At 44.0% G+C, this 23,652-nt stretch overlaps 3 protein-coding genes across 4 annotated transcripts in view; all 3 read right to left on the bottom strand.

The window, feature by feature from the left end:
* Window positions 1-23,652, bottom strand: part of pik3r6 (phosphoinositide-3-kinase regulatory subunit 6) — a 75,249-nt gene that overhangs the window by 27,377 nt on the left and 24,220 nt on the right. The window lies entirely within an intron of this gene.
* Window positions 51-5,011, bottom strand: LOC311010586 (uncharacterized protein). 2 transcript variants are annotated; one of them, XM_084005137.1, is made up of 7 exons: window positions 4,824-5,011; window positions 3,994-4,116; window positions 3,505-3,646; window positions 3,300-3,408; window positions 2,295-2,385; window positions 1,499-1,684; window positions 51-1,144 (listed from the first exon to the last, which is right to left on the bottom strand). In XM_084005137.1, exons 1-7 carry the CDS (start codon window positions 4,858-4,860, stop codon window positions 1,017-1,019), a joined length of 816 nt encoding a protein of 271 aa, XP_083861263.1. In that variant the 5' UTR covers window positions 4,861-5,011; the 3' UTR covers window positions 51-1,016. The 2 variants fall into 2 exon arrangements, with proteins under 2 accessions (XP_083861263.1, XP_083861262.1); XM_084005136.1 differs by having other exon boundaries at window positions 1,499-1,687; window positions 4,824-5,010.
* Window positions 9,709-23,641, bottom strand: pik3r6a (phosphoinositide-3-kinase, regulatory subunit 6a). The gene is made up of 6 exons (XM_084005549.1): window positions 23,416-23,641; window positions 18,076-18,196; window positions 16,734-16,807; window positions 16,204-16,318; window positions 13,606-13,676; window positions 9,709-13,283 (listed from the first exon to the last, which is right to left on the bottom strand). Exons 1-6 carry the CDS (start codon window positions 23,492-23,494, stop codon window positions 13,171-13,173), a joined length of 573 nt encoding a protein of 190 aa, XP_083861675.1. The 5' UTR covers window positions 23,495-23,641; the 3' UTR covers window positions 9,709-13,170.

Genomic DNA, 23,652 nt, shown 5'->3' with positions numbered 1-23,652 from the left:
CAATGCAGGCTTTGTTACAGGGACTGGAAGAAAATGTTTTATTTCTGTTTTTAATTAACAGTATGGTCACAGCAGGTCAACAGGTCACATTAGTCACTGAACTATAAAGTGCTCTCGTTATGAATTCTATGTTTGAGTAATATTGCAACTTTAACCAATGACCATTAACTACAACTGGGTGTATCAAATTGAACTGAGGACATGTGACTAAAAACTAGCTTATAAAGAAAAGTAACGTAGCACACAGAAGATGTGACATTAGTTTTAAAAAAAAAGTTGTCTCTGTATAATCAATAGAATATCAGCCACTTAATGGCTTGTATTGTTTGCAGTACAAAAGTGATTAGCAGTCAATGTACAGTGGATTCACAGTCAGTAAAATATAGTTGGTACTTCTGTTTTAATCAAAATGTCTTCAAATTGAAAAAGTTGTGGCTGAATAAAGCAGGCGTAAAGTCATTAATGGTTTTTCAAAAACTCCAGTTGCACCAATGAGTATGCAGCTTTCCTTTGTTGTTCCTCCATAGCTTTCATCCTGGTGCCACAAAAAAAACACGGTCATCCTGTCTGCCACTTTTGGCTCGTTGAACTGCCACACCTAAAGTCACAGCACCGCCCTTTGCTGCGTTCCACCTCGTAGGTGAAAGCAGTTATTGCAGCGCTTTTAAATCCTTATGCAGACTGTGCCACATAATACAACTCAGGGAGTCTCTATTGGATTCTACAGCTTTCTGCAGCTGGTTTGGGCTAATATTGCCGCTTTTTAACACTGACTGCAAGTTTATGTCTTCTTTTTTTTTTTGCTACATTGTGCACCAGACACACATACAGTATATGATTGCATAAAACTGGACAGTCTTAACATCACTGCCGCCCTTTTGTTAGGTTATTTTACAATGACCTGCATGTAACAACCTACAACCATTCTTTACTTCCTGTTTCCTCTGCGTTCCTCCTCTTTTAAGCTATTTCATGCTTTGACTTCTTTTTGCATTAAATGCAGATGATTCAGTCTTTCAACCTTTCAGCACTTTTTCTTTCAGCAGGTCCAAGATGACCTGCCTCTCTTGGCTCTCCAGCTCAAATCTCCGTTCCCTCTCTTTTCTCTCAGCTCCCAGACGTTCCCTCTCCAGAGCAATCTTACCTGAGAATCAAAGAAAAGGACAAAAGGGGGAAATAGAATCTGTAATTCCCTGAGGATTATGAGAGCATAACAGTTTTAATTTAGCCTGGATCCAGACCTCTGCCCTAATCGAAATGGAAATTCAGAATTCACTTTAATTCAAACGGAAAATGCCAGTTTACTAACAGCTACAACCTCAAAATCAATGACATCATATCAGCAGATGGGATATTTAATGCCCATTTTAGTTACAATTAATGTCATAATGACTTAATCTGACAAATGATAGTAAATTAAAATGACAAATATTACAAGCAAAGTCCACCTTGGAAGATGAAATATGCACATAAGGGGAAAACTCTCTAAAAATCTTACTCCGTTGAATCTCCAGCTCCTCCCGGCGCAGGGCGAGCTCCTCCTCTCGTAGCCGTTGCTCCGCCTCTGAGCGTTTCTCCAGGAAGCTGAGGATCTCAGAGTAGGTCTGGCAGCAGCACTGGCAGGGCCTCTTGGCTGTGGGGGCTGCAGAAAGCTCGGCCATTACCTCACGGTCCTCTTCTGGTTCTGCTGTGACCATAACGATGTAACATGTTAGTTATTTCTGTGAGGAACAGTAGGCTACAGAGAAACATCCACAGATCTGATGGGGATCCATTGCTGAAGGACATTTGGGAAAGGCAAATACTTGCTAATACTTGAAATAAGAATTGAGGGTTGAAGGATATAAACTGCTCCACCAAAGTCTGTAGGAAACACTCACTCTTGTGTAGACTTCTATGTTTCACACACACAAAAGAAAAGGTTTGGGACGCCCTGTTATCTAAATTTGTATAATCCGCTCATTGATTTAATCTGATCACATAGGCCGGATGATGAATTTCTATTAAAAGTACACTAAACTAAACCTTTCCACCGTTTAAGTCATCATTATCGACGACTTGGCTGGAAGGTGAGCGGGCGCCAGCCTCGTAGACGGACCGCCATGGCTGTAGGACAGCAACCCTGATTCTTGGCAGCATCTTTCACGACGTGCACATTTACCGATTAAACAAAGCTCTCAGGTATCACCATGAAATGTTTGGGAGGGAATGACCTCGGAGGCATTTTCTTTTAATCAACCGTGAAGTTCCTTTCAAGTCACGTCGTGTCTCGCGTCCTGAATGCGTTTTTTTACCTGCAGTGTGTGTTTGTGCGATGGCGATGTTGGGTTTGTCCTGTTCTGGCAGAGCTAGTTCTTCGATGGCTCGCTTTCTCAGCTCATCATCCTAAGAGAGATCAGGACAAGATGAAATATCTCTTCTACGACAGTAAGAACAAAGGAAGCGAGAACAATGAGGAATAGAAGAAAGGTGGCGACAACTCGTGGTTTGATGTGCATCCTGACCCTGATAACAAAGTGTTGAATGAGTTTAGCATCTCTGGATCAAAGATAGAAGCTGCAAGGAGAGGGAAGTATCTCTCAGCTCAGATACTTCAGACTATTTACAGGGTATCAGGGATATCAAATACCTCAATATCGACGTTGGGACGATATGGAAGGGTTGACTGTCGGTGTTTTAGGGATAAATAATCATCAGTTTTGTGGATATAATGATTTAGTGGGTATAAAGGCACTTAACTGAACTGCAGTCTGTGAAAGCAGGACAAGACAACACTTACGCCCTATTATGGAAATCCAAGACCATATCACGATATCGATATACAGAGAGGCTAAGCCCCGCCCCTTACAGTGGACCACCACGGGACGTTATTTCATGAAAAACATGCACGGTAGTCGACGATCTATTTTGAATAGTGTCATGAATTACACATATGATGTTAATTACCTTGCTAGCAACAGTAACGGTCACGTTGGTGATGTATGTTGAGAGCTAAAGCTCACAAAACAAAATCATGCCACGACAATCTGTGACTTTCTTCACCTGCAGAATGATCTCTTAAATTGACAAACATCACATTTGTTATTCATGGTTGTTTCCCGAGGTCCCACGGGGACACCTCTCTATTGCCCCACAGCGGACTATTAAACAGTCCGGGGGTTTAATATTCATGTATTCTCAGCTTTTGACAAAATAACTAGCAGCATGCAGCTCGGTGACTCTGAAAGGACACATCTCTCTCACGCTGGTTGGCCTCACTGAAGTCGACCTCCTCTTCTCTCAGCTAACGCGACACTCACCTGATACTTTGTGTTTTCCCCGCCGGCCAGGAGTCCCTTCTCAGCCTCCAGCTCCAAAACCTCGTGGAGCAGATCTTCCTTTTGGGCGTACAACCTCTCTGTTCCAAACCTGAGCAAACCAAAAGCACATATTAAAACTTTTCGGTAAGGCAGAGGACACCTGTTAAATAACGTATTCAGTTCTGTTCCGGTTTGCTGAACTGACCTGCGCAGACTGGGAAAGTCTTGTTTCTTGTAGTAGTCCAGCAGCAGCACGGTCCTCTCCCTACACCTCCTGGCATCCACCTCAAAGTTTTCATCTTGGAGGGCTGCAGTGATGATCTCCCCCACACGGGCCCAGATTCGCCCTGGTGAAGATGAAAGAGTTCACACACACACACACAGAAACACACACACACACATGAATATAACAGGCCGTTGCTCCTGAATACACGGTGCCTTGTGTTTATTTGTGTCTTCTTTAAAGTACACCATGTTTTCCCTTTGATTGGTGTCCCTGCCTGTTATGTGACAGATTTCTTCCCATATTATTTCAGTATCAAATTATAAAGCTGCAATTAATGTTTAAGACGGATGCAGGATTATTCCTGGATGAAATGTCACCGAAGCTCCACTGGACGTATTTTGACGTATGCAGGAGCTGCAGCTCTCTGCATCTAAACAGGTGCACTGGTCCTTTAAAAGCAGCACTAACCTGGCTCCTTGGAGGCGTAGGGGTTCCGAGCGATAACCTCCCGCAGGAGGATGATGTCATGCCGCGCTGAGAAACGCACCTGGCGCTTCCGTGGGATTGTGGAGGGGCCGGCCAGGGAAAAACCTGGAGTCGGGAGGATGACACAATACATGTGAGGTGAGAATAATGAACAGGGGATCAGGATCTGGTTCAGGATTGCGTTGCCAATAAATTATAGCTTGTAATCACATTATTATTATTGTTATTATTATTATTAATATTATTATTAAGTCATTTGGGCATGTATGAGTGCTGAACCTCACCTCAGGAAACCCACTATTATCACTATTAAAACATTATAGCTCCAGGTTGAACTCATGCAATCACATGTTATCACCGTGCGTATAATAAACCGGATGCTGAAGTGCATTTCGTCGTCTCGGTGCGTGTAGGCCGACTCCGTGCGATGGCAATAAAGTTTCATCTAATGTAATCTAATGCAATGGTGGGGGATAAGCGGGGCCTGTGGAAGTGTCGTGACAGCAGTTCAGTCAGTTGCAGAACTGCTGTTTGACAGATGGCGGCAGCTCTGCCGCTGCTGCGCTCCGCCGGGTACAAGTGCGAGCGGCCGGGTAGCCCGCAGCTACAAGCACGTCTGCACGGAAACGAGACGGCTAGCGTGCAAGGCGCCGATAGCCCGACAGAGGCTACAGCACGTCCGCGGCCGGACCACGCGTCACAGGACGATTCCTCACGCGCGCACACTGCGAGAAGCGCCAAACGCCGTGCGGGAGATGGTGATACAAAGTGGCCGAGAGGCGCGTTTGACGGGGAGGGGTAACGTATCTCACCGTTGTTGATCGGCACTTCCACCACTACCCGTTCCATGTTTCTGTTTGGTGCATCCGGGGACTGGCTGACGCGCACTGCACACGTCCAGTCACCAGTACCGGTTTCCCTACTGACGTGTAGCTCAACTTGGCGGAGAATCACAATCTGGCAACAAAAAACAAAAAAAAACGGAGGGACCGCTCTCCGCTTCTAGTCGCGCTTACTCCGTGTGGCCACAAGATGGAGCCAGATAACTGCTGTTCAACGAGCCCGCCCCGAGGAGGCTGCAGAACCACGGTGTGAAGATGTCCCCACTCTGAGATGTTCTACTCTTTGAATATTAGTTTGCAAAACAAGGAAACTTATAGTATTGATCAAAACTATCTTGTAATTAATCCTGTGTAGGTGATGTTTTAAAACATCGCATTTAGAGGGATTTATTAATATAATATTAATAATATATGTTCTCTTATGAGTATAATTACCTTGAAATAAGAATAATGTTTTCATTACCTTGGATCGAGCCATTAATATCTACAAAGGGAGCGGGTTCACCGTATTCCTCCTACACACAGGAGAAGTTTCAGTTGCTTGCAATCTGTTCGACCTTCATTCATGCTCACAAAACTTCCAGACTTTGCATATAAATATCAATCAGTGAACATTGCATGCAACAAAATCAGAAAGCACTTTGTTATGTGTTATTATTTAATGACTATGTCGTCCCCATTGTGTCCTTTGCTTCGGGTAAAAAGGACTTTCATGATGAATTCATTCTAACTTCTGCAGCGCAATGAATTGTTGTTGCTAAGGTGATTCTGTAACCATCCGAGTTGAAAAATAATCCTTCCAGACTTCATAGCAGCTTTGAAGTCAAACAGAACACGCTGCTCTTTATCATTAGTCTTGTGCTGGAGTTTTGCACTGCAAATATTTAAAACAGCCTCTTCTTTGAACATCTGTTAACGCCCACAAATCCAGTGCTTCTCCTCTACTTGGTAGCTCCCCCTGCAGTGCTCATCCCTTCATTAGGCATTCAGATCATAGCTGCTGATGTATACTCCATATTTATTATTTATTATATTCTTTTGTGTGTTGAGAAATCACAAGGTGGGAAACGAAGGAGAACATAGATAAACAAGAGGGAACAGTGAGAAGGAAGCTGTTATGAGGATGAGAGTTTTCTGCTCACACAATGGCATCCATTGCTGCATTCTTCTGAACGAAAGCGTGATTGTATGACGTGGCTGCTGACATGATGAGGGGGAGACATGGCAACCTGCTCCATCCTAATCACTGGATTATTTGTTGAGAGATGCCAGGGGGTGTGTTTTGAGGACACACGTGGAGGGAGGGTGAGGGGTTAGGAGAGAACACGCAGGGAGGATGGAGCAGCGTGAGTCACAGTGGCTTTTTGTTTGTTTTTAAAAGAGAGGAAATCTACTTTTCTTTCCTGTGACTTTAGGAGAGAGTTAATGGAACGTGGCGATGTTCCAAGAACAGGCGTTAGGGCTGCCCACGCTCTCATTACCGGTGACTGCGTTGTCCAGTGTTATTTAGAAACCGCCAGACTGAAGAGGGACAGAGGACAAGGATCTTGACAGCGTTTGCTCAGACAGGTGTATCACATTACTTCTGTTGCCCATCAACTGCTATCCACTGTGATCCTACAGCACAAATCATCACCATGGTTATGCGCATAAGAATAGAGAGCAGGCAAGTTCCAGCCGCCTGCTCAGCAGCAGCTGGTATCCTCAGTGCTCGGATGTCAGTGGAGTGTTAATTAGCCGGGACACACAGACCTGGTTCTGCTAGCATCAAAGAACCTTCACGGTAAGTGCTTCAGAGCCCATCGGCCGCCCTGAGATGAGCATGAAGAATATCTTTTTCCTCTTAGCAACAGTCTGACAGCCCTCCAAATGACCTCTTCTCCACTCTCTTTAGCCAGATTGGGGAAAAAAGCACATTAGGACACATTTTTGTGCGTCTACTCTCCCATTTTGCGGCATGATTATGATATGTATTATTATTTACTGTGCTCCATTGGAGTTATTTGAGTAATTTCAGCATTTTCATAGATGCTGCAACAAACATTCATTGCAATTTTGTACTTGAATTTGTTCAATTGCAGTTGTTCAGAAAATCCTGAACTTTTAATGGAGGATATGCACATATCGGTGGCCAGTTTATGAGGTAGACCAAGCTAAAAACAAATGTAATGTGATACAAAATTGCAATAAATGCTCCCTTCCTGAATGTTATCATGTCAAATGTCTTCGTTGAAAATGTGTCGGTATCAGACACCAAGGGGCACGGACAGCCGGCGGTAACCCGCTGTCCCAAATATATGCACATTTGTTTCCGAGAAGCAGAAAACTACAAGAACAGGAAGCAAATGCTCAGATCAAAGCACAATAAAACACAAGAATTAAGTAAATGAAACAAAAAGTCAGCTCATATGTTATATCATATCATATGTTTGTATGGTTGGTTAAGTGTCAGGTACTGGGCTGCTTTTTAAGATATTCCAGTGAGTTTTGGAAGCCCTCAGTCCATCTGGATAAAGAGGCCCATGATATATTTTAGAAGAGGTTTTCCATTTAATTACTTCATATTTCAATATTCATCAGGCTGCAAGGAATCTACACTCATGTTGAGTTGTGTGATAATATTTCCCTTTGTTCGTCGCATTTCGACTGGATTGCTAATTGTCAGGGGGCATTAACAAAGGCAGATCAAAGAGAAGGAATGATGACATGTTATCTGCAACAAGTGCAAGAGCAGGGCTTAAAACATCCCAGCTCTGCTATTAGAGATAGAAGTATTAGTATCATCTCATCTGCCTCCGTGAGTGGGGAATACATGTAGGATCATGTTCACTTTCTGCTACCTGTGTCGTGATTCGTGCTTGGCATTTCCAATTTGCCCTTTTTTTTATTCAGTCTCACTCTTCTGTATCCCTGCAACGACACACAGACATACTGAGCATGTCCGATCACGTCAAACTACAGTCTGAGGCCTGAGTTTACAAATTTGGATTCAGCAAATGTCTTCTTGAAGGACAACTGAGGTGGCGGAGCAGCTGGTTTCTTACATGCAGCTTCCTCCCATTACATCTAGTTAGACAAGAAGCCTTTCTAGCCATTAAAGCATCCTAAAACCCCTCTCAGTCAAATTCAACATCACAGATTAGTAGGGTCATTTTCTCATTGACTTCTATACAATCAGACTTTCTTTTTTTGAGTCGCCCCCTGCTGGCTATTACAAAGAATGCCTGTTTGGATCTCTGTGAATCAAAAGTACACTTTTTCTAGGCTTGGGGAAAGTTTCACAAATGTAAAAGCTCCATTCATTAAAACAAATCATAGCAATTGTACAACAACTAACATTGTTTGCAGTTTCATGTGTATTATTTTACATTTACATTTACATTTAGGTCATTTAGCAGACGCTTTTGTCCAAAGCGACTTACAATAAGTACATTTGTCAAAAGAAGGAAACAAAGAAACCACGACGTATCATTGCCGATAAAGTAAGAGCTAAAAATAGAACAAGTGTTAGGTCCTCATCTGAGTAAAGTAGTACTTCAAGAGTAACAGTGCTACGATCCGAGTTTTTTTTTTTTTTTTTTTTTTTTGCGGGGGGGGTCGAGGGAGGGTGTTAGTGGGTCATGCTATGTAGAGTCGAGGTGAAGTCTGAACAGGTGAGTCTTGAGCCTTTTTCGGAAGATGGCAAATGACTCTGCTGTCCTGACATTAGTCGGGAGTTCGTTCCACCACTGAGGCGCCAGAACAGAGAAGAGTCTGGACTTTGCTGAGCGACATTTGTTTGATTTCAGCGATGGTGGTACCAGCCGGCCAACTGAAGTAGAGGAGCTTTTACAGATGACTTTCATGAAAACGTCTTTTAAGTCGCAGCAGATATTTTTATTTCAATACCACGAGTGTCCACTAGGGTAAATTAGCAGCAAGACTTGTTGCCAACATATCCAACTCTCTTGATACATCCATGAGCAGGGAATGTCAACTTACTAATCACCATGAGGTTGCCAAGCAACCAGCAGCAACTTGTCATGTTAATTAGTATGCTTTAGAGGTGTTATGGGTGTATTTTTGGACCAAGGAGAGAGCCGGGCTGTTTCCCCTGCTTTCAAGCTTCATGCTCTATAGCTTCCTATTTAACTGACAGCTATGGGAGCGATGTTGATCTTCTCATGTAACGTTCAGCAAGAAAGGGAATATTCCCTAAATTCCCAAATATTCCTTTAAGAAATGAGAATTGTCATCGATTTTAATTCAACGGTTGCATTATAAAAATGAGTCGACAACCAAGCTAGCAGCTCCGTTAGGTTTAAGCACAGCAGTGGTTTGGTTTGAATGCTAATGTCACCACGCTAGCTGGCTCACAATGACAACGTTAACATTCTGATGCTGTAAGAGATTAGAAGGATTGAAATTAGGGATATTTCTGAGCCCCTCATCTACAGTGGATCTCTGGTTGGAGAGACGAACACAGAAGCAGAGGTCTTGATTTCTCTCAACTTTACTGATCCTCAGTATCAGGCAAAGTATGAACAGTTGGTTCCTATGTCCACAGGAATGTATGTATGTTTGTTTATTCACAATTATCAACAAGACTGAGTCAACATAACTGTAAAGCCCACATAAACCCAACAAACTGTCACATTAGCACAAATTGTGACAAATCGTAGAATTGTAGAAGTAGAGTTATTTTCTCATAGACATACAATGGGACCCTATTTTTAACCAGAGGAGTCGCCCCCTGATGGCCAAGAGAGAGAAAGCAAGTTTTAGGCACTTCAGCGTGGGCTCCACTTCTCAGAACTGGAGGTTGCTGCCTGGCAAATAACAAACAATGCTATGCATGAGCAGTGGAAAAGGGACCCCATTGATGTGTGGGTATTTGGTCATAAATGATATTGAGAGCCTTTCTATTGCTTCTCATCGGGTGTCAACATGGCTCCGGCTGAGCGGCGGCTGTGAGCTAGCTTATGGGGCACGTTCACATGCACTAAGATGATCAGGATGATTGATCTGAATGATGATTCATTTAAAGTTTGTAATAATAACAATGAATCTTGAGATACAATTGGATTTATTACATTTGCATCTTCAGCTGAGAACATTTAAGAAGTCTGTACCCTGAACATTATAAAAACAAGTCATTATGCTTTTACAACATGCAGCCTTGCATCAGAATTCCGTGGAGGTTAATACATGGCAAGACCGAATGAAACAAGAAGTGAGAGTATGCCATCAAATCACAGTAACCATAGTAACAAAGCATTGACAGATACTGTACCTCTCGTTATCACCCTCCTGTTCCTAGGCAAGCACAGGTAAGCATACGCTCACATATTTTCTTTCTCGCTTATTTATTTCTCACACACACACACAGACACACACACACACAGACAGACACACACACACACACACACACACACATATACACACACATATACACACACATATACACACACACACACACACACACACACACACACACACATATACACACACACACACACACACACACACACACACAAATGTGCTACCTCTTCTTATACACACTGTGCTGTGCAGACGGGCTACAGGATGTGGTGCGTGAATGACAGCCGTGCCCTTTTCACATATAGCTTTCACTGAGAGCTGCCCTTGTGGGAACTCAGTGTTTTCACTAAGGATGACTCACACTGAAGATAAGACCCCCCTAACTTTGCTGCCACCCACACTCTCTCTCTCTCTCTCTCTCTTTCCTCAAAAACATTCTCGGATCGTCATGCCGAACACCGCTATGGGACGTTAACACACCCTCCAGCTGGTGTGAACAGCTGGTTTTATGTCTAAATGTGAACGCGGAAGAACAGAAAACGTGTCAAACACTCAAAGTCCCCACACAAAAACATAATTACTGATTAGATGAAGGTCTCCGCTTCATTTATTCACTGTGCTGCTCCACCGTGGGAACAGACTTGAAAAGGGAGAACCGTGGTTTGAAGCTTAGTAGCCGTGATCAAGCTGCTGGGTTTGACACGCTGGGGAGAGAATATGTTGCCTCAGATGATAGATATTGTGTTTCCAAGATATTTTATCAGTTAAAATAGTTCTGTTTTGGCAAAATGGTTCACACTGTATAATACTGAATATTATGAGACACATTTCCCCTTCAGGGTAAACACCCTCTCTCATATTACTTACACACACATAACAAGAAGAAACCCTTTTTGTTTTTCTACCACGCCTGATATTCCAACAGTATTGGCAAACATCTAATTCCCCCGTGAACCATCATGACAGCACAGACATGGTTGCTGGGTGATATGTGACCCGAAGCCTCGATGACAGAGACGAGACTGAATTTCAAAAGATCCAGTGATATAACAAGAGAGACAGCTGCATCCGCGCATCCATCCCCAGGACTAGTTGGGGGGGATGAGAAACAACACATTCGCTGACAAATCTATGATCTATAATGATTATCGTCTAATAGGAAAACTGTGCATCTCCGATATGTCTACCTTCCCTTGTGTTTATTTCATCTCCAAGCGGTTGTTATCTAATAGAGTGCAAAAGGGAGTCAGAGGCTCAATTATGATACATGTTTGGCAGTCCCAAGCAGGCGAAAATCCGAAAATCACCCAAATTACAACAGCAGCATTATTCTGTCCCCGTTCATTAGGTAGCCCATAACAGCCATCGAGTGTTTGCTTCTGTCACATCTGTGAGGTCTCGTCTCTCCGGCCTATACAACCTCCCTCGTTGTCTCATTGTAAAGATATGGGGTATACAAGGTTGCTATGGTGACTATTCTTCTTGGCAACACAGATGTGCTCCGTAGTGTGATTGGTCACTACGTCCTCTGTGCTCAATGTAACCGATGTGCCGCCGGCCATTCAAGAGCCGTTCACACTCCTTCTATAGGTAAATATTCAGGCTATAGTCAAATATGAGGTGCTGACAAATACATAACGTTGAGATGCAGAGTTGCCACTCTCTTCTAGAGAGCATCGTTTTCTGTGAGGCTCCAGCTGGGAAGACAGACAGAGATCTTACTATAAACTAATATGTTTCTCTGTGTGGAAGTCTGATTTAAAAGGGGTGCAGATTAATGAATAATAATGATACCAAATTGATCCTAGAATAATGCAAACACACCTACAGATTCAGGCAAAACAAGCTAGAAAGCACGTCAACTCAAACATGCTTACCAAATTCACATTATTCATCATCCAACCTGCATGTACTGCATTACCAAAATAAACCACCATCCATCTGAACGTTAACAGGACCCTGAACATCACTTAACTCTTTGAGATAGGAAGGTTGTTTTGGGAAACACTGATAGATAACGTTTATTCTCAGCTAAAGGAAAATAGAAGAGTGTTGATTCGTTTTCCAGGACATTTCGCTTTTCTTTCATTTTCATGTGTTTTCAATGAATGGAAAATTGATCAACTGTCTTCCAGGATTTCCAGGACACATCGATGCTGCATGTGTCAATTCATCAGTGCTGTACTATCAGCTGAATACTCACCAACAATGACAAAAAATGTGACCAAAAACAAAAGGTTTGTTTTATGTGATGTTCTTCAATGTGTCTTCTCTTTGTGACTTTAGTTCATGTGAAGGTACTCTTAATAAAGGGAAAGGGAGTGCAATGAGACATCCGTTTTTTTCCTTCACAAACCACCACTTTTCAAAAGGTCATGTCCATTTAGAGACAAATAACAGGCAACTTCCTCCTGACAGAGCTCCTGATTAACGCCAGCTTCATTATCGGTCTCTCCTGAACGCCGAGTGCCAGCCGTGTGTCTAAACTGACCCGCTGACTCCTGCCAAACAGCCACTTTATTTTAAATGAGGAGATTACGGCCATCGCAGCTCAGTGGAGTCTTCAAATATTAAACTTGGAGGTGTTATGGTAGTTGAACCCAATTAGCGTGTACACAATGCATGCCTGACTGATGCTACGCTTGACTTGAAAAAGAGAAATAAATACCACGGGTTGGCTGTTGCTGTTGGAAGCCGAGCAGCGACGAGCAACGGGAGTAGAAATGTAAACAGGAGTGGGATGAGAGACGCGGAGAGCAGACACAGGATGAAAAGAAAACCTGACTATGAAATCCATTCAAAGAGACAAACAGATCCAACAGGTCTTGGCATGAAATAAAAAACACCACATGATCTTTGCAACATCCTTCGCCCTCCCTCGGGGGAATTCTCAACTCCATCCGTGCTTCGGAGTCTTTTCTTGGACTGAAAAGCTGAAATTGGAAATATTGACTCTTGCTGAGTGGCCAACGTTGGGTTGTGGCCCCTGTGTCGGATCTGCAGCGGGGCCCCCGGTCTACATGATGGAGCAGGTGAAGCCGCAGCACTCCTTCAGCAGGGTGAGGCCCGTCTTGGCGAAGGGAGAAGAGGTCTGCTGAGCCCTGGACGGCGCCCGTCTGGTTGGTACACCTGAAGCTCAGAGAAATCATACGGTGAGGAAAAGATGAAATGCTGTGGTGATGTATTGTATTATGTGTGTAGAACTTTGTCTACTACAGCACAACACGGACAGACATCTTGTTTTTCAGGCTCAAAGCAAAGACTATTTTATGCTGAATCAGTCGACGTGTGACGCTTCATCCTCTAATCCCTCAGGAGGGAAACGCTTTGAACGAGCAGAGACATTTGGAACAATGAAAATCATTTGGCGCTGCTCATTTCCCTCCTCGGATCCTAAAACTTTGCTGTGACTTGTTGATAAGTGGCAGCAGCTCCCTTCATGCTTACATACCTTTCTTCTTCATGCGTCTTGGGAATTTGGACTTCAGAAAATCTGCCATTTCTTTATCTTCTTCTTTCTCCCTGTAGAAAATTGAGAAAGATGGATATTCACAGAAACACATGAATATATAAGACGTTGGCCAAAATGGATGGAAATCCAATATATGTCAAATATGGTCTCTACTTTACACCTGCTGTCAATCTATCAGACAGACAGACATATCGTTTATCCAAACAGCAGTAAATGTACAGTAAATCTACAGATATATATATATATCCATCCATCCATCCATTTTCTACCGCTTATCCTGTATTCAGGGTCGCGGGGGGGCTGGAGCCGATCCCAGCTGTCATTGGTTGAAGGCAGGGTACACCCTGGACAGGACGCCAGTCTATCACAGGGCCGACATGTAGAGACAGACAACCATTCACACCTATGGGCAATTTAGAGTCACCAATTAACCTATCATATATAATATGTATAGCATAAAAACTCTGACTACTTTTAAAACTAGACTGAAAACTTTTATGTTCACCATAGCTTTCTGCTAAATCTTTTAATGTCTGCACTGTTTTTAATTATTGCAAATATGTTTTTATTCTCCTGTTCTTTCTGTAATTCATTTTTAATTTTGCCTTTAATTTCTTTTAATTCTTCTATTTTTGTTCACTTTGTTGTATGATGTGAAGCACTTTGAGTCTGCCTTGTGTATGAAATGTGCTATACAAATAAAGTTGCCTTGCCTTGCCTTGCCTACTATAAATGTACCAGACTACAACAACTACAGTATAGAATATTTAAATTGTATAACGTACTGCATACAATATACAGTAGGGATAGTGTAACTGAGTAGATCAAAGTCAGCTGGTGAGGCTAGAGAGAGAGAGAGAGAGAGCGAGAGAGAGAGAGAGAGAGAGAGAGAGAGAGAGAGAGAGAAAGAGAAAGAGAGAGAGAGAGAGAAAGAGAGAGAGAAAGAGAGAGAGAAAGAGAAAGAGAGAGAGAGAGAGAGAAAGAGAGAGAGAGAGAGAGAGAGAGAAAGAGAAAGAGAGAGAAAGAGAAAGAGAGAGAGAAAGAGAGAGAGAGAGAGAGAGAGAGAGAGAGAGAGAGAGAGAGAGTGAATCATGAATGATATCTGATAATGATAATGATCTGAGTCTTGAACTTCCCACAAAACCCACACCACAGTAATGTTGACATTTCATAAACACAGCCTGTATATTAGCTAAACGTCTTGCTAAATTCAACCCATAACGGTCAGAACACTAAAACAAGTGTGTTCACATGATCATTGACAGCATAATGCATGATTAACAACAAGTGTTCAGGTTAGAGGAAAGGCAGAACAAGAAGCGTACAGCGGAGAGTGCTCTGTTAGACAGAGGTGAGGTGTTCTACTGCTCTGGGCAGGAAGGATTTCCCGCATGGCCCCCGATGACAGCGAAGCTGAATCAGTGGGTTAGAGAGCGAGCTCTGCTGGCTGCCCTGGAGGGGGAGGAGAGGATGCTCAGGATCATCCAGAATGGATGACAGTGTGTTCAGCGTGTCTGGTTTGGTTTCGTGATCGGTGTAATGGGTCTGTTGTAGTAGTGATGGATGATGGATTCCACTAAAGTGGAGATGAAACACGTCTGCACTGTATAATGTATTTGTTTCTGTTAAAAAAGATTAGATTTACTCTCCAATAAATCTGGCAGACTCTTCTCCGTCAATGCAGGGAGTTTTAGATGAGATCAACATTCTCAGCATGTTTTTGTATCTCGAGTGTAGTTTCTATACTACTAAATGTATATTGAATTCTTGAGGTATGGACAAAAACAAAGGTCACAATGACCAAATTGTAATCAGTTCATCCTTGTGCTCAGGTGGGCCTTCCTGAGAAATTCAGAATGGGATGGACGTGAGGTCACGGTGACCTTTGACCCGCTGATCTAATCAGATCATTCTCCGGGTGGACGATTATGCTAAATCTATGAACGTACATGTCGTACGTACATGCAAAAATAATGCCTCTGCCCAGTAAAAAAAAGGGAAAAAGTAGAGTTAACCTACCAATAGCTCACATTAAATGTTTGACATGTCAGCATGAGGAAACACAAAACAAAAGCAAAGTGTGGGGAAGGATTAACAGCAGACGTCCTGGACGGTGGAGGAAATGGATGCAGCCTGTTGATTTCTTTAACCGCCGGCAGTCTGACTGACGCACGCTGACACATGTTTAATTGAAACGGCTCTCTGCTGTGCACTCTCTCACGGCGCTGCACTTCGGGGAAATGTTCCAGTGTTGTCATGGAGCGGCTTTGTGGGAAGCGAGCGTACGGAGGGATACGACAGCGTCAGTGATTACAAGCCACGCTTCAATCCGAGACCTTTCAGTCATTACCAGATTGTTCATGAACGATACTCATGACGTCATCACAGATTTGTGCTCCCCTGCATGAAATACCAGACTTTTCTGGGAGACTTTATCAGTCATATAATGTGCACTGCGTCTCTATCTGGAGGCTTCTCTCTTTCCCTCACTGTTAATTATTCATCCACAGCCTATGGTGAGACACGACCGAAGGACTCCTACCAGGCTGTAATGAGACCATAGAGGCAGAAGCCCACCTGAGACGCTCAAACTCCACATCGTCCACCAGGAAGTCTCGGGTCTCGACCAGCTTGTGGATCTGCTGCAGCAGTTCTTCTTCCTTCAGCCGGTCCTCGGTGGATTTGTCGTTATCTGCAGCACAAGAGTCATGTTGTGGTTTCCCCGGATTACCTGCTTTACTACAAATGTAACGAGGCATTCAACAAGCCATTTCAGGAGGAATCAATTTATGTTACAGCAAATGTGAGCCTCCGTTTTCTTGGTGGGATTCAGATGAGAAGTTCAATACTGCTCTCCTGCAGCTGTGTTATTTATACAGCCCCATCACAAATCACACATTTGCTTCAAGGGGCATTAAAATCTGTACAGTGCATGACCCCTCTGTCCTTGGACCCCTGATTCAGATAAGAAAAAACTCCATCCCACCCAAAAAGAACCACTTTAAATGGGAAAAATTGCAACGTGATCTTACAGAAACACGAGAAATGACCACGATCATTTGGATGCCATAAACTTAGATACCTGTCCACATCCAGAGGACTCCTACCTGGTATGGACACCAATTTCTGCAGCTCCTTCTTCAGTCTAGTGATCTCTTTGCACAGCTGAATGTCATCCATCCTGCACAGGCGTGACAGAAGAAACAGACACAAACGCCAGTGTAAGTACTGCACATGTTGGTGGATTCACAACTGCACTGTGTGGGGAAATGAAATTCAAACAGAGAAAGCTTGGTATTGATCGTATATTTCACAATCTTCTCCGAGGAGAAATCCCTGCAGCGTCTCCGAGCCACATAGCTGTCACTCCTTCGCTGACACTCTGTGCCTTCCTCGTCTGACCGACCCTGACGTGACCCCGAAAACACACATCCTACAGGCACGCTTACTCGCACACATTCATCAGCGTGAGCAGATCGAGAGCCTCGCCACCGGGCCTCGTGTCAGACGCTCTCCACAGATGTGTAGGTAGAGAAACGGCCATGAGGTCTGGAATACAAATGACACATTTCACTTTAGCGTACCGGAGGAAAACACAACCTATCATTTGTTTCCTTGTGGACCACTGGGAGGAAAGAAGGTGCTCTGAATAGTGACTCTCGATGTCCGTCTGTCCGTCCGTCCGTCCGTCCTCTCCTCCTCCTCCTCCTCCTCCTCCTCCTCCTGTCTCTCATTCTCCCATTTTCTCTGCTTGACTCTTGCTTGCTACCCCATACACGACACTCTTCACGTCCCCCCCACCGTCTGAGCAGCTTCGCTGCCTATCTTTCAGAGGAGTACATGAATAAATATCCATGCATTAACCTGCTTAGCGGGAGAAAAGGTAACGCCTTTAGCTCGGGGTGTGATGGGGAGACAATCGAGGGCAGAGCTGCTCGGAGATGTGTTTCAAGAGTGTACCAAGGTGTGCTCTTGAATGGAAACATGATTTAAACTGCTTTTGGTGGGGAAAAAGCATTAAGATGCATACATACTTGTTCTGGCTTGGCAAGGTATCGATGCACTTTTGTGACTGAATAACAAACTGAATCATTCATTTATTCAGGTGTATTTTTACAGGCCAGACCAATCACAAAATTGTAAATTTTGCGGAGACATTCATAATACGCAGATGATGACTCCTCGAGACTTTAATCCTGCATCACCAATACATGAATTGATGGTGAAATCAATAGGTTCACTTACTTACATAAAAAGCAGTTCTGTGACGGGATTCAAACTCCTGTCTCCAACGTGAAAGTCATCCAGGCACATGGATGACATTCACCCTACTTTCTGCACTGAGATCAGACCAGCATTAACCCTGATAATGCTTTCACCCCTCGACTGTGAATCTGTTTGGTCTCCAGCAATCACATGACGACGTGTTGGCGTCGTTGAGCCACTCACATGTATCTGAGCTCCGACTCCCGCCTGACCAGGACGTCCCGGATCCTCTCGATCTTAAAAAGTTCCCCCTCGATGTCGTCCACGGTGATGGTGGAGTCCGCCATGGACACCACGTCGTCCTCTGAGGGACAGAGAGAGAGAGAGAGAGAGAGAGAGAGAGAGAGAGAGAGAGAGAGAGGACAGCTTTTAGTACTGCTGAGACGTGTGGTGGACCGATATGCAACATCTGCGGTGTATTCAGATTCTTATTCAGCAGAATTCTTAAAATGACAAATACTGTACAGAGACAGGGTGACACACACGAAGGAACTGTTTTTTTAAACTTATCCAATTTCCAATATGACACTGCAGAACAAACACTGCACATGAATATGCATTTTAAACTAACCAGATGCAGCAGATGTACTTTGAAACTGACGCAGCAGGTCATCAAGGCCAAATTACCATGTTTTAGTGGCGCACGCACACACGCACACACACACACACACACACACACACACACACACACACACACACACACACACACACACACACACACACACACACACACACACACACACACACACACACACACACACACACACACACACACACACACACACACACACACACACACTAATGAAGTGCACAAACCCAGCGTGGTGGGTCAGCACAGGAAATGAACCTCCCTCAACTACCGACTACGCTGCCTTTGTCTGCTGTAGAGAGATAGCAAGCCATCATAGTGTAATCACCACAGGCGGAATCTAAAGAGATGATTGGTCAAAAAATCAAGTAGCCAACTGACATTAATCTAATTATTATCTTAACTTGTCTAAGTGCTGTTATTCTATCTCATATAACAGTTAAAGCCTTTTGTCCCTCATAATAATTGTTTCTTCTGTGTCTGGGCATCTTTATTATATACAGCATGTGCATGGCAGGTGAATTAGACATCATTAAGTAAGCGAATAAGTCATTCAGGTAATCATATAATCATCAATTACCTTCAGCGTGTTCATTGAAACAACAGAGCGGTTAATAATCATTATCCCCCTCTAGCAATATTCTCCCTCACACCCAGCAGCTCTGCTTTCAAGCAATAAATAAATAGAAATAATCCTGCCACGCCACGCCACGCACTTGCTGTATATCCTTTAACTATATCCTATCAACAGACATTTCATGAAGACAACTTAATAAAACAAATCAACCTTAAAAAAAGCAAATGACAGCAAGTTGCACGGTGTTTGCTGAACGTATAGCTGTGTGTGGGCTCGCTCCAAACAGCTCCGTAATACTTTATAATGAGTCCGACATCAAAGCGTTTCACAGTGTAGCTTCTATACAGGCTGAGCAACGGCTGCTATATAATCAAAGCCACCAGCATATGACACATTTCACTGGGATACATACACAAGGTTGAATTTACCCCCAACATAGTCTGACCTTCTTAAAGGCAGGTGTAGTGGCAGTCCAAAAGACTCCCGGTCCCGGTCCTGGATTAGTCCCCCTACCCTGCAGAGAGCTGCACAACGTGGGGGCCAGGCTGAACATAACCAGGCAGATAAGAAATACCACCACTGCCAGACTCCTCCTGCGGCCCTTAAATCCTCTTTATATGTGCACACCATTACTTAGTAGCTCTCTATTCTAGTCACATTAAGCCCCGGGGGAGGCAGCGCTGACTGGGTTCAAAGTGCTGTGAAGACAAGTCCACTGCACCGGCATGAAAGAAAGCAGAATAGTGGATCATAATTATTCAAAGTGGGACTTTATGACTTCAGGTTAGTGTGAAAAGCAACATGGGAACCATTATCCACGCTCGCTGATAACAGCCGGTTATTATGGCACGCTCGCTTTAATGCCTGCTGGCATTAAAGCTCTGTTTGGGCAAAGGCAGTCTGCATTGTGCGACGTATACAAAAAAAAAGATGGTTCCTAAAGTAGAAACATACATCTGTAAAGACACTCTCCGTTACTATGACAAATGTGGCTGACGTCAATGTGGCGTCAACGCGACCTTGACATCTCAGAGGAGAAAGCACGGAGCGGAGTGCTGCAGCGAGAATTCAACCGTTAATGAGGTTAAAATTATAACACAGACGTACGTGGAACTATCCACACCTCCCCACGTGTGCTGAACAAGTCTTAATTAAAATGCATTGCTTCATAAAGCAGCAAATCCACCTCCTTTATTGAAGACACTAAATTAAAGCATTATTTATCCCTACAACGTAAGAAAACTGGAATTTGATTCACTTTCTGGAGACAAATTACCATGAATAATCATTTTGTGGCTTCTTTCTCATTTTAAAGGAATAGTTTGATGTTGAGGGAAATAGGATATTTTTATTTTACTGCACAGTTGATGTTAAAAGTGAAGCTCAAAACCATTCTCATGTCTGTACCCTATGGAGCTGTAGCCAAAAGGTAATTTAGCTTAGCATAAGCTAAAATATAAAAATAGATAGCTTAGCATATCTTAGCATAAGCAAAGGTATACAATATCACTGATTGTAAATAGTTTAGCATAGCTTAGCATAAGCCGACCAGACGCAGGAGGAAATACCTAGCCTGGCTCACTCTGGAATGCTCCTTTATGCTAAACTAGGCTAACTGCCCAATCGTTTGTTTCTCACATACCAATATTCTGTGTTACTTACCTGCCATTGTCACTATGTACAGTTAGAGTGAAATAAAAACCCTTTGAGTAAAGCTGCCGGGCCTGAGAACATCCGTGGTTGTGTACTAAGAACGTGTGCCAACTGATGTCATCACTGACCCTTTCCCACCTGCTTCAAGAAAGCCACTATCCTCCCTGTACCTAGAGTCTGCAGTGTCCGGCTGAAACAACTGCCGCCCTGTGGGACTCACCCCCATTCTGAAGGAGTGCTTTGAGAAACTGCCTCTCCAGCACATCATACGACCCCAGCCAACCCGGACCCTCGCCAGTCTGCTTACAGAGACAACCGATCCACAAAGGATGCCGTCTCCACTGAGCCCCTGCACACTTGGTAAACTTAGCACTCCAGTGCCTCACTCTGCAACTGGTTATTTGTCTTTCTCAGAAACAGAACCCAGGCAGTTCAGATCGGCAGCCACTCTTCCACCACTCTGGTGTAGAACACGGAGCCCCCCAGGGCCATGTGCTCAGCCCACTCCTGTTCACGCTGTACAACCTCGACTGCAACCCCCGACTTCAAGAGATCTCTGTTGGGAAGTTTGCTAATGACACTAGCGTCATCGATGAGGTGGCAGAGTGGTGCTCAGAGAAAAACGACCTACTGCTCAACATCAGTAAACCCAAGGAGCTGATTGACTTTAGATGAAGGCAGGAAGAGACGCACACTAACGCACTTCACAAACGGGCATGTGATGTGCACAGTCCAAAACAGCAGAGCTCTCCATTGGGTGATTAAAACTGCCCACAACATCATTGGTCCTAATCTACCATCGGCGATATTGGTGACAAGAGGTGCCTACGGAGAGCCCAAAGGATATTAAAAGATAAAACCAACCCAACCGCCGCCTGTTCACCCTGCTGCTATCTGGCAAAGAACAGCTTCTTTCCTCAGGCTCCGAGACTCCTACATTCATCTTCCACCCTCCACATTGTTTTGTGTATTTTCTGTTGTACAACGCCAATAAATTAGCCTTGAACTGTACCTGATTTTTTAACCTCAAGGAATGAACTTTTCACAGCACACATTCTTTCCTGTCAAGCATAGGCTGATTGAAACAGATAACTATCAATTGCTGCATTGCATTGCAATAATAGCTGGAGGGGAGGCCTCATTAATGCTCGTCACACCTGCGCTTCTCTGCTGTGACGAGTCAGCAAGACAAGTACATGTCTGCTGTCTCTTTTAGATTGGACTCGTGGAAGTCCAGGGTAAGTGGACTGTGCACATTTCACCATTTGCTCCATTCTCAGAAGAGATGAAATGCTGTGCTTCAAAATGCAAACAGGATCTGTTGCCACGTCATCTCAGCCACAAGCCCGAAAGCAGATACGCATTACGGTTCATTCGCCGCTTGTTTTCCTGCCAAAAAGACACAGAAGCCTCACTGATAAGGACTGGGGATTCCCTCGCAGCCGGCTGAATAACTGGACTGAGAGCTGGAAATGTACTGAAGAGGGTTGTTTGGTGTATTCAGACAACATGTTCTGCTGCAGAGGCTCTCGAGGACAGGTGATTCTGCCACTGAGCAATCATGACTCATCACTACACCTCCTTTACCCTTTCTCCCCTTCTGTTTGCTTCTCCTTGTTTCACCCCCCCCCTTTATCGGAAGCCCCCGGAGACGTGAATTACAATCATGAGCTCGGTTTAAAGTCTTCTCCTCGGCTGTCACAATTTCGCTTTACACCGAACACCATACAGACAGACAGATCAGCCAGATTAGAGAGCGAGGGGCCGAGGTGGAGGAGACAGGAGGAGGGACGAGGAGAAGGAGGCGGAAAACGGGAAGGAGGAGATTCTCCATTCTAACAGCTTCCCCGCTTCATTCATAATTGACGTGTGAGTAAGACCAAAGAACCGTGACCACATCGTTTTCATGAGCAAAAAAAAAAAAGTCAAACGTTGTCTTATTCCAGCTTCCAAATGTGAGGATCTGCTGCTTCTCTCTGATTTAAATGTCTTTGGGGGTTTTGGACAACAAAAAAAGACCCTGTGATGGACATGCTTTCAAATTATTTTCCAAGTGATTAATTGCGATCAATTATGGCTTATCGTCAAATAAATCACATATTAGCCTTTAGAGGAAACATTATGACTGAGGGACACTGATTTCAGACTATCAAACGCTGACTGTCCTGCCAAGTCCCCAACACAGATATTCATCATTTGAGGGTGCAGGTCCCCGAGTACCTCATCTTTCTCTTATTCAAATAGAGAGGGACACACACACACACACACACACACACACACACACACACACACACACACACACACACACACACACACACACACACACACACACACACACACACACACACACACACACACACACACACACACACACACACACACACACACACACACACACTAGGAGAACAAACACCTGTGGATTATTGGCTTTTGCAGAGCTGCCGATTAGAAAAACACAATGATTGGTAGAAACTATATAATATAACGCAGACAGGTCCACGTCTTCCTTCTAGTGGGACAAGACAGAAGACAAACCTATGAAGTCTTCAATGAATGCCTCGGTGATTTATATGGATTGTTTTATAAAATAAAACAGTGCAGGATCAGATTGAGGTCACTATAAATGCACTGAAGGCGTGTGTGTGTGTGTGTGTGTGTGTGTGTGTGTGTGTGTGTGTGTGTGTGTGTGTGTGTGTGTGTGTACCTGGTTTGTTGGCGTCTCTGCTCCATTCAGTGCGCTCCAGTGAACCGTACTGATGAGAAGATCCCTGCTTCTTCTCCATCGGTCCTGCAGCTGCTCGACTCTGTGCGTTTGCAGACGGCGGCCGGGAAACAGCGAGGGAGAACTACCAGCGGGTCTCTCAGGGTCTCGGTTCGGTGCTGCTGTGTGTCATTGAGTCATCGCCAGTCAGACATCAACCTGTAGAGGCGGAGCGAGATG

This window comes from Eutrigla gurnardus (genome assembly GCF_963514095.1).
Source record: "Eutrigla gurnardus genome assembly, chromosome: 3".
Lineage (NCBI taxonomy): Eukaryota > Metazoa > Chordata > Actinopteri > Perciformes > Triglidae > Eutrigla > Eutrigla gurnardus.
Note: the sequence above shows the minus strand (reverse complement) of the source record. Positions and strands in the feature narration are given on the sequence as shown.